General features: G+C 43.5%; 2 protein-coding genes across 6 annotated transcripts in view; one reads left to right on the plus strand and one right to left on the minus strand.

The window, feature by feature from the left end:
• Window positions 1–7,436, plus strand: part of LOC147120431 (uridine phosphorylase 2-like) — a 36,399-nt gene extending 28,963 nt beyond the window's left edge. For 2 of the 3 annotated variants that reach the window (XM_085986341.1, XM_085986342.1), the window contains exons 6-8: window positions 4,405–4,614; window positions 4,870–5,016; window positions 6,850–7,436. In XM_085986341.1, the coding sequence (XP_085842467.1) occupies window positions 4,405–4,614; window positions 4,870–5,016; window positions 6,850–6,995 (503 nt within the window). In that variant the 3' untranslated portion in view covers window positions 6,996–7,436. The remainder of the gene's footprint in view (window positions 1–4,404; window positions 4,615–4,869; window positions 5,017–6,849) is intronic. The other variant, XM_085986344.1, reaches the window with a different exon arrangement.
• The window catches only part of LOC147120432 (coiled-coil domain-containing protein 148-like), a 152,181-nt gene continuing 143,750 nt past the window's right edge, over window positions 6,706–15,136 (minus strand). For all 3 annotated transcript variants that reach the window (XM_085986338.1, XM_085986339.1, XM_085986340.1), the window contains 2 exons: window positions 14,005–14,162; window positions 6,706–6,980 (listed from right to left, as the gene is read on the minus strand). In XM_085986338.1, the coding sequence (XP_085842464.1) occupies window positions 14,016–14,162 (147 nt within the window). In that variant the 3' untranslated portion in view covers window positions 6,706–6,980; window positions 14,005–14,015. The remainder of the gene's footprint in view (window positions 6,981–14,004; window positions 14,163–15,136) is intronic.

Consider the following 15,136-nt stretch of genomic DNA (forward strand, 5'->3'; position numbering starts at 1 on the left):
TAAAAATTAATACTAGCAACTTTCTCTGGTGTTGCTCACAATAAGTCAAGGTTTTAGAAAATCAGAGCTGTTACGTCAAATAGCTTTACCAGAGATAAAAACAGAAAATGCTGGCAATACTCAGCAGGTCAGGCAGCATCTGTGGAGAGAGAAACAGAGTTACCATTTCCATAGACCCCACGGTCTAGTGATACCCTTCTCGTTCTCTCTTGGTTGGTACAGCTTTTTATTCCATTTTCATCCAATCACATTGTATTACGATAATCACCTGATCACATATGGCTTATTTATTCTTTTCAGTATTAGTCATGCTTGTGTGATTAAAGGTTAGTTACATCTTACTATGCCTTTGGTCACAGGTCAAATTCCCATGACCCCTATATTCTGCTGTGTCTATAAATTTAGCTAAAGCAGCACATTTCTTATCGCTTACTCAGAAAGCCTCCAGACTGTTCTTTTTACATTAAACACACGCATTCTGTCTTGTCCCGCAGCTGCGTCTTATCTTCTGCACACTGTCCTTGTACAAGACCTGCGAAAGTAGCACTTTCCCAGTCTGTACTGTTTTAGTTCTGCTTTTTCACATAAGAAAGTAGCACTTTTCCAGTCTGTATTGTTTTAGTTCTGCTTTTTCACATAAGTCAATTGTTATTGTGAAACTTCTTATCGCCACCTGGTTCCTTTTAGCTCTTGCTCATCTGCACATGACCCCCACTCCTTTGTTCTGGTTTTAATTCTGCTGGCACCACTTAATTAGTGGTTACCTCGGCTGTCTGAATTCTGAGAGGGTTCATTTTAACCCCTTCAGTCCCTCCTGTTGGTCCCGCACCAAATTTAGATTTTGGCTAGGGATACCAACTTCTTTTCCACTTTTACCATCCCCGGGATTACTCCTATACTGATGGCCTAAACTTAGTACCTAAGTTCGTCTTTCCCCTCTGTCTATCTTGTTGTGCTAGGCGTGGTAGTCTGTGCAAATACCAAAGAACTTTACATGTATGTTCCTATCTCTATCAGTTCATTATCCCGCATTAACTGTTCGGTTTCTGGCTCAATATCGATTATATCAACTATAGCAACCGGCATTATTCGGGACACAGCTGCCCTACAACATACATTCAAAACCATCATCATAACACAAAATAATACTACAACTATAATAACAATTATAAGTCCATGCGTCAGATATGAACCCCAAGATCCTCCAAATAGCCAACTCCACCAGCCTTCCCCTGGGGTTTCATGCAATTTCTTCACCTCCTTTTGTATGTGCTCAGCCAGACTAGTTATATTTTCTGAACTGTCCAGGATATAAGTGCAACACTCAGCGCCGATCATTGCGCATGTCCCGCCCTCGTTAGCCAGTAGATAAGCAAGGGCCATTCTATTCTGGAGAGCTGCCGTTTGTATGGCCACCATTTCTGCGCTCATCTCTACCAGGGCTTCCGCTGTATCGTTTCCAACTTGTTCCAATATGTCCGCCACTAGCTTTATTTCCTGTATTGCTCTGTCTACCCCATACATAGGGAACATTATAGCTCCAAACCTTTCGGCTTCCATTATTTCCCTTTTGTGTCTCCCACCATTCTCGTTGGTACACTGGTACCTTAGACGGATCCCATCCATCCTTTTTCATCTTGTCTATCAAACCCTTCCGGTCGTCTGCATAGAGCCTGGTAAGGGACCCAGGGGATCCCCATTCCATCTCTTTCCCCGACGCCATATCCAGTCCTACATCAGTCTTACCTACTCTGCTGCGTTTCTCTGTGCGGGTTTGCCGTGATCCTGTCTTTATTCGTGGTACGTCCGTGACCTGGGATTTCTCCCCTCCGTCTTACCTTTAATAACCCCCGGTGGTCGTAAAATACTTTTTAAGTGGTTAATTAATCACAATTAAGCACACATATATTCATTGACTTCACGATCCCAGGGTACTTTGGAGTCTCTCAGCCTACTTGATCCTGGCCATCACGTGGGGCCCAATCGCCCTCTTAATTCCAGCTCAGGCTAGGGTCAATGAGACAGGCACCCTCCTTGTCCTTGTTGATCAGTCAATCACTCATTCCTTCGCGACCTCTATTGCTACACAGTATTCACTTAGTTCATGCGATCCACACTCACAAAACTGTGTTCTCTCACCTCTTACAGACTTTCACTTGATTCGTGATGCTACGGCACTGTCCCTCCGCCTTCCCAGATGACTCAATTTCTGGACGGTCAAAATTTGACTTCTCGTCCGGGTTCACTGGTACGGGCAGTCTTTCAGTTCCATAGCATCCTGCCGACTACGCCAATTTGTTGGTGAAAAATAAATTCACTCGAGTCTGACTTAAAGTAAAAGTACACAGTTTATTAACAGAACGTTCTGGGAGAAGACCATAGACCCCGCGGTCTAGTGATACCCTTCTCGTTCTCTCTTGGTTGGTACAGCTTTTTATTCCATTTTCATCCAATCACATTGTATTACAATAATCATCTGATCACGTATGGCTTATTTATTCTTTTCAGTATTAGTCATGCTTGTGTGGTTAAAGGTTAGTTACATCTTACTATGCCTTTGGTCACAGGTCAAATTCCCACGACCCCTATATTCTGCTGTGTCTATAAATTTAGCTAAAGCAGCACATTTCTTATCGCTTACTCAGAAAGCCTCTAGACTGTTCTTTTTACATTAAACACACGCATTCTGTCTTGTCCCACAGCTGCGTCTTATCTTCTGCACACTGTCCTTGTACAAGACCTGCGAAAGTAGCACTTTACCAGTCTGTACTGTTTTAGTTCTGCTTTTTCACATAAGAAAGTAGCACTTTTCCAGTCTGTATTGTTTTAGTTCTGCTTTTTCACATAAGTCAGTTGTTATTGTGAAGCTTCTTATCGCCACCTGGTTCATTTTAGCTCTTGCTCATCTGCACATGACCCCCACTCCTTTGTTCTGATTTTAATTCTGCTGGCACCACTTAATTAGTGGTTACCTCAGCTGTCTGAATTCTGAGAGGGTTCATTTTAACCCCTTCACCTCCATCACCCCCCAACACCCCTTCGCCTTCGTCCGGCACCTTCCTGTGCAAGCGCAGGAGATGCAACACATGCCCTTTTACCTCCACCCTTTCCACTGTCCAGGGCCCCAAACACTCCTTCCAGGTGAAACAGCGATTTACTTGTACTTCTTGCAATTTAGTATATTGTATTCGCTGCTCACGATGCGGTCTCCTCTACATTGGGGAGACCAAATGCAGATTGGGTGACCGCTTTGTGGAACACCTCCATTCAGTCCGTAATGGTGACCCCGAGCTTCCAGTCATCTGTCACTTTAATTCTCCGCTCCATTCCCACTCAGACCTCACCATCCTCGGCCTCTTAGAGTGTTCCAATGAAGCTCAATGTAAGCTCGAGGAACAGCACCTCATCTTTCGATTAGGCACTTTACAGCCTTCTGGACTCAACATAGAGTTCAACAATTTCAGACCATAACCTCTGCCCCATCCTTTTTTTTCCATTTATTTTATTTATTATATATATTTTTCTCTTTCCCACATGGCAGCTGTCTTTCATTCTGCCAGTGCCATTTACACTTCATCTAGAGCCTCACTAGACTGGAGTGTGGGCCGTGAAACCTATCTCTGAGCTGTGCCCCTATTTAGATGGATTCCACGCTGAGCACTTCACCTGTCAAATTTAACCTGAAAAAGTGATCATGTGTGACATAATGCAAGAGGTCTGTTCTCTATTAAAATATTAAGGGGGCTAAATTCGGTTGATTTGAGGGTGCTAATGGGGCGCAAATCAACTAGCGCCTGGGCGTGGTGCTGCTAATGCCTCCCACGAAATTCATCACCGTGATGAATTAGCGCCATGCTCGCACCCCGGCTGTAATATTGGGTGGCACCCCCCGACTTACCACCGGACGCTATGTCCGCCGGGGTCAGGGGGGGGCCTACCTGCGACCGGGGTGGCGCTAATTAAAGGGGAGGTGGCGGGCAACATTTTTGTTGCTGGCCGCCTGCCAGCACCTGCCCCCGTGAAGCCCCGCCCCCCCACCACAGGGTGCTGGCTGCTCTCCGGGAGTGCCGGGCTTGTTTGACGGCACTCCCGATCCCTGGTGGCCCAGTTGGGTGCCGGGATGCGCTGCGCCATGCTCCTCCCCTTTAATAAGGTGAGGATGGCCTGCAGTACCGCAGCGCAACGTGCTGCAGTGCATATTGGCTCATAGTGCCCCAAGAGGGACGTGGGGCGCTTCCAGTAGCGCTCCTCCTCCCTCTCGGGGCGCTACCTGGGAAAATCGGCCACGGGGGCGCTAACTTTTTTGGGACGCTAAAATTAGGGCCCCCAAAGCGGCGCTACCCAAGTTTTACCCATAAATGTCTTATTTAGCATTTTATTATAGAACTGATGTTCGTTCTGCAGGTTTGGATCCTGGGACTGTGGTTATTACAGGTACCGCTGTAGATTCATTCTTCCAACCTCAGTTTGAACAAGTGATTCTGGGAAAAGTAATTACTCGAAGCACCGAATTGGACAAGGATCTAGCACAAGAATTACTGAACTGTGGTAGAGAGATTGCTGACTATCCTACTATCATTGGAAACACCATGTGCACCCATGATTTCTATGAAGGTACATGAAAAAATATCACTGGATGTGTTTTGGAAACCTGTACTAAATAAGCAACAACTTTTACATAAAAATATAACAATATAACATTGCTACCTCCAAAAGCCGTGTGGTACATTATAGCACAGAGAGGAGGTATAACCCAGCCTCAATCGCATGAACAACATAATTGTTTTAATTGAAAGAATTCTTTGCTAATTTTCCCAAATTAATTGCAAATGCTTGACAAAATCATATTTTTTCTTTTCTTTGATACAGGACAAGGACGTTTGGATGGTGCTTTATGTTCATTTTCTAATGAAGAGAAGCTGGAATATTTAAAAAAAGCATATAAAGCTGGTGTCAGAAACATTGAAATGGAGTCCACTGTCTTTGCTGCTATGTGCCATAGTTGTGATCTAAAAGGTAAGCATTGCTTCAAGATTTGTAGACACAGGATTCGCTGGCACATTCTTATCTATTGCCTTGAGAAAATGGGAAAAAAACATGATACTTCAGATATTTCTTTTTGGAGATTATCAGTTCCTGGTTATTAAATTCCTGAAGCCTTGAAGTTTGATTCCTTTTTTACATTTTGACTTTTTTTTCTCTATTGAATATCGGTCTTTCAATTAATTCTTCCAACAAAGCCATTAAACTAAGATATCAAATTGTCTGGTTTTAGGACATGTGATTTTTTTCTTAAAGGCAAGCTAGAATTTCTCACATTGGCCACAGACTCAAACTTACCTGTGTAAATTATTATTGTGGGTATCAATCTATGGGCAAAGTGATTTACTCCCAAGGTGGAAATGTTACTCCAAAGACCAGTAAATAAAAAATGAAAAACAGCCTTGGATAAGAGGAAGCAGAAAGCAACCTTGATTTTACACATAAATGTCAAGCAATTTGTCCTTTGCTAAAATTTTATGTTAGGTCTGTTAAGCTAATGCAACTGAACCTTTTATTTTCAGCTAGTAGCTCAAAAGTATTACTGCTGTCACTCTGAGGGTAGATTTTAAGTTGCGCATCAGGAGAGCATGTGTGCGACAGGTGCAGGGCGATCAGAGGATTGGGAAAGCTGGCGGTGCATTTGTTTCCTACTGAGCTGCAATTCTGTGGTCTGTTGCATTTTGTGTTTCAGAGTGCTTGTACCTTTTTCATGCCATAGCCTCATTAAGGCTCCAGGTTACATGGAAAATAAAAAAATAAGATAAAACCTAACACTTTTTTGTGGGATTTGACCCAGATTTGCTCTTTTTTTCTTGTGTGTCCCTTTGAAGTAGGAGTAAGAGAAGCTCCACGGGCCAAGGAGTTCTTAAAGTGCAGGCTTTGCAAGCAGTTGTATTTGCAATGTTTAAAGTTTATTTTCTGGAAAGTGCTTTTTATTAGACATTTTTTCTACATTCCCAGACTTTTTAGGCTAAAATATTGTGGTCTTACCACAGTTGTGGCAGAACTGCTGAAAAGCGCATAATGTTCATGCTGACAACAGGAGGAGTGGACCTTTCTGTATATTGTACGGTCAGCTCATTATCATATCCGTGCCGCATTCCCTGCACAATTTAGGCATGCACAGGGAATGTGTTTATTATAGGCGTGGTACATCCGGAACAGCAGCAGATTAAGGAACTGGAATTCTGGATAAAAACGTTTCACACTTAACGGAAACAGTTGAGGAAGTGGCAGCGGCCAGTCAGAGGGAAGACTGCTCCCTTCAGATGCATGCGTCACACCATTTGAAGGTTCCTGTTACATACATCAGGTCACTGAGGTCTTGTTTGCCAGGGCTAATGATTTTATCGCTTTTCCAATGGAAAGCCGCTGGGATCAAGAAAGACCTCTGTATCGCTCCCGAGTACACTGCAGTGCCGAAGCCTGTTGCTCTCCGTGCTTAGCCCTCTCCCACTCGCCCCCGTTCTTCCCAATCACCCAAACCTCTCGATCGATTCCCTGCTTTCCCAGGACCTACCGAGAGCCGCTGCCGGCGACACAGCGGCCCAGAAATGAAATCCTCTTAACTGGCGAGCTGCCTTATGTGTACCTTTTGTATAAAGTTTAAGTGCACTTTGAATTCAGATGGTTCAATAACGTTCACTACAAAAGTACAAAACATTGTAAGCAATTAAATATTTTATATACAATCCAAAACAATAAATACTAAATAATTCCAGTTCCACTTATTTGGGAAATTACACAAAATCGTCATTTTTAAAAAAGTGAGACAAGTATATCGTTAAATATATTTTTCTCTCTCAGCTGCCGTTGTCTGTGTGGCTTTATTAAATCGATTTGATGGTGACCAGATTACAACGCCACACGAAGTTCTGCTCGAGTACCAACAGCGTCCACAGAAACTGGTGTCGATGTTCATAAAAAAACAGCTTGGACTGTTAAAAATATAATTGAAATGGTGTTAGTGTAAGCGGGAGTGTCTCAAACTATAAACGTGTATATAATAATATAATACATGGTTTGTAAGAATAAACTTATTTGTGGCATAACTTGACATTCATTTATAATGTTTCATTCAAAATCTGAAATATGTTTCCAAGGACAATGCACATGTCATTAAAATAATCACATTTTACAGTGATAGGCAAAAGATAGCAATATGTGTAGTGCAATGATATGCAAAAGATAGCAATATGTGTAGTGCAATGTAAATGTACCTACATTTTTTGTTGTAGTTTGTATGTAGGTAGAAGCTTTCAGTACTGCACTATAAATTGTACATGAAAATGGGTCTTGTTAGTTGTGCTAAGATTATCAATGGCATACAAATGCCTAGCTAGTCTCAATTTATTTATGATGCATTAAAGACATAACCCAATTTTTAAATGTTACAGGTCACATTTGGTAGCTTAAATACTTTTAATGAGAATGGTATATTTTCAAAATTACTGCTAATATTTTTAATTATGTGTAAATGTATTTTATATGTTTTTTTACATTCATGTAAAATAAATCACAGAATCACAGAAATCACAGAAACCCCACAGTGCAGATAGAGGCCATTTCGGCCCATCGAGCCTGCACCGACACATATCCCACCCTATCCCCGTAACCCCTACATCAACACATATCCCACCCTATCCCCGTAACCCCACGTATTTAATCCCCCTAACACTAAGGATCAATTTATCATAGCCAATCAACCTAACCCGCACATCTTTGGACTGTGGGAGGAAACCGGAGCACCCGGAGAAAACCCACGCAAACACGGGGAGAATGTGCAAACTCCACACAGACAGTCACCCGAGGCCGGATTCGAACCCGGGTCCCTGGCGCTGTGAGGCAACAGTGCTAACCACTATGCCACCGTGCTGCCCACTAAATGTTTGACTTTGTGGGCTTTTCTTTGAGAGGTTTATTATGCATCATTGTAAAATACCTACAGTAGTCACACTGCTAACAGGTCTTGAATCCTTGAGATCATAAATAATACGATGATTCTACTGAATATTTGAAAATGAAAAAAAAAAAAATAATATTCACAGTATTCATAACGCTTTCCAAATCCTGGTAAAAGAGGATTCAAACATTTACACAAAAAAAGGAAATAAATAATTGTTTGGAAGAATTAAATTGACATGGAGAGAGGCCATACTCAAGGATGTACTTAATTGCCCAGGAATTGGTCCGCACAGCGTTCGATTTTCAGGCGCTACTCGGACTAAGGCCCCAGTATGGCGGGCAGGAAGCCTGTGCACAGTTTCAATCGGAAGTGCGCCATATCAGGCAAGGACATATAACAGATGTCATGTCATTTGCCCATACCTGCAGCAGGCGTCAGCCCCTTTGCATATACAAATAGGAACCTAATGGCTGAGTGAGGTCCACTCTCCAAGACTGGTTTGCCTTGAGGCAGCCAACACCATTACTGGCTGCATTTAGGGCAACCAGCCCTAATGAATGCCTGCTAACCAAAAAGGTAAGTAACTTACTTGAATGTGGAGCCGCCACCGCTTCCACCCCCACCAACCCCGTCACCACTGCTGCTGACCCTCCCCCATTGCTGCTGCACCTGACCTTGACCATTCAATCCCCGATTAGGACCCACTTACCTTACATTTACGCTAGCAGCAGCCATAAGTCACAGCCACCAATGGTAAAGCATAGGGAAGGTGGCTGCACCAAAGGGCAGAGTCAGAGGAATGGAGAGTTTAGGAGGGGTTTGTAAAGCTGGAGGAAGTTGCAGGGACAGGGAGGGGATTTAAACATGAGATTAAGAATTTTAAATTGAAGGTGTGGGGAGCCAGAAGCGAATATCAGTAAGGACAGGGGTAATAAGTGAACCAGACTTGTGGTGGGATAGGATTAGGACTGCAGTGTTTTAGATGTCTTGAATTTTACAGAGGTGAAGGATGGGAGCCCAGCCTGGAGAGCATTGGAGTAATGGTGTCTGGAGGTGACAAAGGTATGGATCAGGATGTCGGCAGCAGATAGATGATTTAGGGGTGGAGACAGGTAATACTAGGGAGGTGGAAGTATGCAGTATATGTGATGGAAAGGATATATGGTCGCAAGCTCCGCTCTTGGTTGAATAGGATGCTGAGGGTGCGACCAATCTGGTTCAGCCCGAGACAATAGCCAGGAAGGGGTGGAATCGGTGGAGGATTTTAATTGCCCCCTCGCCCACTTTCTGCAGTGGGTAGGGTAAAAAAAAATCACCCTTTTGGGATTTTTTTAATGCTGCTTTCCTGGAATATTGATGTTATTCTTAAAAAAAAGATTCTCCCTATTGGTTAGCAGGTGCTCCCGTTTGTGGTTTCTGCCGATCTTCTCCCGAAGTTACAGCAGCCAATCAGGAGAATCCCTGAATAAATTCTTGGTGGATATCGCCAGTTTTTACACCACTCATTTAGTTTCTTTTCTAAATTAAGAATGTACCTGATATTCTGCTCATAAATTGTACACTTGCCACTCAGCAATGCCTTTTCTCTCTCTATCTCTTTCCATTCCTTCACTTTATCCCCAACCACTTCTAACATCCCCGACAGTCTAATGCCCACTACTTAATCACTACCCATGATTAACTACTACCCACCCCCACCTTAACTACCCCCAACTATCTGCCAAATGACCACTATTCACCCTCCACAATACTCATTTAGTCTCAACGTCCCAACACCACCATACCCATTGCCCTTCCTCAAATACTAATCATTCCCACTTCCCCAACCTCATTCCATATACTGTGCCTCTTTCAAAATATTCCCAGACCCCACCACTTTACTCATATTGTTCCCACATCAAAAAACTTCACTCACAATACTCCAACCATACTGCCACACCTTGTCCACAACTTCCAGATTCCAACATCCTGCTCGTACTCCCACACCCAGAAGTCACTCTCCTACTCGCTACGTATTCCCTTTTTTTTTAACCTTATCTACTTGCACTGCCACCTTCAATGATCTGTGTATCTGCACACCAAGGTCCCTCTGCTTCCACATTTTTCTACATTGAACTGCATTAGCCATGTTGTTCGCCTATCTATGTCCTCCTGCGGTCTTTCACTATCTTCGTCAAAATTTGCCATACCCTCCAATTTGATGTCATCAGTGTAAGAAAGGAGGAAATCTTAATTTCTGAGTCTCCCTACTAACTAACTCCCAAATTGAGAGAGCAAGAAGAACTAGCTAGATTAGTCAAGAGCCGATTGTGAGAAGTCAATAAGGATATTTCCTTATCAAAGTGGGGAACTGTAAGAAATCGTGAATTGGAAGAAATTGTGAATTAAGAAATAATGGCTTTATAAACCAAATAAGCTCATTCGAGCTGAGCAGCCAGGATAAGCTGTTAATACAGAAAAATTCCAATCACGCCAGATAGGGAGTTGTACAATGAGCTGAGGTCGTTGCAAGGCTATAACACAAACAGGCCTTCGAATGGACATAACTAGGGCTGATAAGGGGTTGAGTAAGGAGTCTTATGATGAAAAAACTGTCTAGAAGAAAGTGCAAGATGTCCAAACGAGATAAGCGGAGTGATGATCTCATGGGGACAGGCGGGGCTTGTTGGAATAAACGGGTCTTTTTCTGAGTGGCAGGCAGTGACTAGTGGGGTACCGCAGGGATTGGTGCTAGGACCCCAGTTATTCACAATATATATTAATGATGATCTAGACGAGGGAACTAAATGTAATATCTCCAAATTGGCAGACGACACAAAGCTGGGTGGGCATGTGTGCTGTGAGGAAGATGCAGAGAAACTCCAGTATGATTTGCACAGGTTGGGTGGTTGGGCAGATGCAGTATAATGTGGATAAATGCGAGGTTATCCACTTTGGTGGCAAAAACAGGAAGGCAAATTATTATCTGAACGGCAATAGAATGGGAAAAGGGGAAGTGGAACGAGACCTGGGTGTCCTTGTGCACCAGTCGCTGAAGGTAAGCATGCAGGTGCAGCAGGCGGTTGAGAAGGCAAATGGTATGTTGGCCTTCATAGCAAGAGGATTCGATTACAGGAGCAAGGATGTCTTGCTGCAGTTGTACAGGGCCTTGGTGAGACCACACCTTGAGTATTGTGTGCAGTTTTGGTCGCCTTATCTGAGGAAGGATGTTCTTGCCATGGAGGGAGTGCAGCGAAGATTCACCAGATTGATACGTGGGATGGTAGGAATGACGTATGAGGAGAGATTGGGTCGATTGGGCTTATATTTGCTGGAGTTTAGAAGAATGAGAGGGGATCTCATTGAAACTTATAAAATTCTAACAGGACTAGACAGACTAGATGCAGGATGTTCCCGATGGCGGGGGGAGTCCAGAACCAGGGGTCACAATCTAAAGATAAGGGGTAAGCCATTTAGGACAGAGATGAGGAGGAATTTCTTCACCCAGAGAGTGGTGAACCTGTGGAATTCTCTACCACAGAAGGCCATTGAGGCCAATTCATTAAATACATTCAAGAAAGAGTTAGATATATTTCTTAAGGCTAAAGGGATCAAGGGATATGGGGAGAAAGCAGGGACAGGGTACATTCGGCCCCTCGAGCCTGCTCCGCCATTCAACGAGATCATGGCTGATCATCCAAATTCAGTACCCTGTCCCTGCCTTCTCGCCATATCCCTTGATCCCTTTAGCCTTAAGAAATATATCCAACTCGTTCTTGAATATATTTAATGAACTGGCCTCCACTGCCCTCTGTGGTAGAGAATTCCACAGGTTCACCACTCTCTGGGTGAAGAAATTCCTCCTCATCTCAGTCCTAAATGGCTTACCCCTTATCTTTAGGCTGTGACGCCTGGTTCTGGACTCCCCGGCCATCGGGAACATCCTTCCTGCATCTAATCTGTGTAGTCCTGACAGAATTTTATAAGTTTCAATGAGATCCCCTCTCATTCTTCTAAACTCCAGTGAGTACAAGCCCAATTGACCCAATCTCTCCTCGTACGTCATTCCTGCCATCCCAGGTATCAGCCTGGTGAATCTTCGCTGCACCCCCTCCATGGCAAGAACATCCTTCCTCAGATAGGGCGACCAAAACTGCACACAATACTCAAGGTGTGGTCTCACCAAGGCTTTGTACAACTGCAGCAAGACATCCTTGTTCCTGTACTCGAACCCTCTCGCTATGAAGGCCAACACACCATTTGCCTTCTTAACCGCCTGCTGCACCTGCAGCGACTGGTGCACAAGGACACCCAGGTCTCGTTGCACTTCCCCTTCTCCCAATCTATTGCCATTCAGATAATAATCTGCCTTCCTGTTTTTACCACCAAAGTGGATAACCTCGCATTTATCCACATTATATTGCATCTGCCATGCTTCCGCCCAATCACCCAACCTGTCCAGATCATACTGGATTTTCAGGGCATCCTCCTCACAGCACACTCTCCCACCCAGCTTTGTGTCGTCTGCAAATTTTGAGATATTACATCCAATTCCCTCGTCTAGATCACTAATATATATTGTGAATAGCTGGGGTCCTAGGATCGATCCCTGCGGTACCCCACTCATCACTGCCTGCCACTCGGAGAACGACCCGTTAATTCCGACTCTTTGCTTTCTGTCTGCCAACCAGTTCTCTATCCAAGTCAATACCTTGCCTCCAATCCCATGTACCTTAACTTTGCAAGCTAGTCTCTTATGCGGGACCTTATCGAAAGCTTTCTGAAAGTCCAAATACACCACATCCACTGGTTCTCCCTTATCCATTCTACCAGTTACATCCTCAAAAAATTCCAGTAGATTAGTCAATTTACCTTTCGTAAATCCATGTTGACTTTGTCCGATCCTGTCACTGTTCTCCAAGTGTTCTGCTATTACATCCTTTATAATGGACTCTAGCATTTTCCCCACTACCGATGTCTATAATTCCCCGTTTTTTCTCTACCACCTTTTTTGAATAGTGGGGTAACATTAGCTACCCTCCAATCCATGGGTACTGTTCCAGAGTCTAGCGAATTCTGGAAGATGATCAGTAATGCATCTACTATCTCGAGGGCCACTTCCTTAAGTACCCTCGGATGTAGATTATCAGGACCGAGATGAGGAGGAATTTCTTCACCCAGAGAGTGGTGAACCTGTGGAATTCTCTACCACAGAATGCCGTTGAGGCCAATTCATTAAATATATTCAAGAAGGAGTTAGGTATATTTCTTAAAGCTAAAGGGATCAAGGGATATGGGGAGAAAGCAGGGACAGGGTACTGAATTTGGATGATCAGCCATGATCTCATTAAATGGTGGAACTGGCTCGAGGGGCCGAATGGTCTACTCCGGCTCCTATCTTCTATGTTTCTATGTCATAGGTACCTATTCCCCTGTAATTGGACAATTGATTGGGTAACAAATGATAGGTGTAAGGTATCCACAGGACCTCTGAAATAAGGTATATAAACGGTCAGCTGAAAGGGAAAAACCGGCATAAAGGGGGGATAGCTTCCCCGGGGTGGATGCATGCTTGCTTCAGCTTAACACCCTGGTCATCACTCATCAAACCTTTCCATTCCAAATAACTTCCTTTTACCCCTACCCTTTGCTCTCTGCCCTCCAACCATCTCTATCCACGTGGCCACATTTCCCTTAATTCCACATATTTTCATCTTTGCCATAAGTCTCTTATGTGATGCCTTATCAAACCCTTTTTGGAAATCCATATAAACCACATCAGCTGCATTTTGCTTCATTTCTTTGTTACATCTTCAAATAATTCAGTACGGTTGGCAAGCTTGAGTAGTTAATCAGCTCTATATTATATATCACATAGCCCTGGTTTAAATTGGTTTCCTACTATAATTTTCTCTACCCCATTCCATTGTTCACACCTAAAGTCATCACAAAATGTTCTCTTAGATGAGCTGGCGAATATATTCTACAGCGAATGTAGACAGTGTAACATAACTAGAAAAAAAATAACTAGGTGCTACTTTGTGTGATAAAATGGCTGTGCTGAAAATATGACAAACCTTGAGTAAAATCAGTCCTTAAAAAGAGTAGATTCCATGTCTCTTCTTGGAGGTCTTGCTGGAGGGATCTTTGATAAAATCTCTCTTGCATAAAAAGTATTGTGGAGTCCTGCTTCTCGTAGTGCTTGCTCAATTCGAACACGAGGGTCAGCTACCACCTGCTCAGAAATAAATGTTTGTACAGCTTTATTTTAATGTTCAAAGTTAAATATGAAAGTTAGAAATTTACTGACAAAAATTAATTTGAGTCAGAAGTCCATGGGGCGAGATCCTGGCAGTATCTTTGGTGTTAGTGGGAGGGCGCCTCACTTGCATGGAGTTGTCCGGTTCCCATGCTAGTACAGGCACATCTGGGTGCTTAAATATAAATAATTGCTGTTTAGGCAGGTAACAGAGGGTACTTGGTGTGTCATGGGACAGTACCCCAGCAGGAAGAGGGAAGGATTACTCCATGGTAATTAAATGCAGCAATAATATGGAAGTCTACACAATGCGCAATTATGTGATTAAGTGCATCTCTCACCTCCCCCCCGTCCCCATCTCGCCATTCAAATGAGAAATGTTATTTGATGGGCATTTGATGCACTTTCCAATATTTTGTTGTGTTAGCAGGACAAGACTTAGTTGTATGTTACTGTGTTATAAGCATGCTTCATTCAAAAAACAAATATTATGTCCAGCTCAGTAGGACTGCCCTCACTTGCTTGCACTCTTACCTATCTGACTGTAGCCAGAGCATCTCCAGCAATGCCTTCTCTTCCCGAACCTGCACCTTTAGTTCCAGAGTCCCCCTAGGATCTATCTTTGGACCACTTCTACTCTTCATTTGATGCTGCCCCTTGGTATCATTTTCTACAAATATGGAGTCAGCTTCCAAGACGCCCAGCTCTAACTTTCCAGCACCTTTCTTAACCCCTCCATTGTATCTACTTGACACCAGCTATAATTTGCTCCAGCTAAACATTAAAACTGAAGCATTGCCTTCAGCTCTACCACAAACTCCGTATTCTTGGAGCCGATTCCATTCACAACCCTCCAGTCACTATCACAGGCTGTTAGTCCTTTTCCCCCTTGAGCTGAGCTTCCAACCCCATATCATCTGCCTCACAAAGTTTGATCTCCATAATATGGC

Source organism: Somniosus microcephalus, chromosome 4 (assembly GCF_052327205.1).
Source record: "Somniosus microcephalus isolate GS21.2 chromosome 4, FLI_Smic_1.0, whole genome shotgun sequence".
In the NCBI taxonomy this organism is placed as follows: Eukaryota; Metazoa; Chordata; class Chondrichthyes; order Squaliformes; family Somniosidae; genus Somniosus; species Somniosus microcephalus.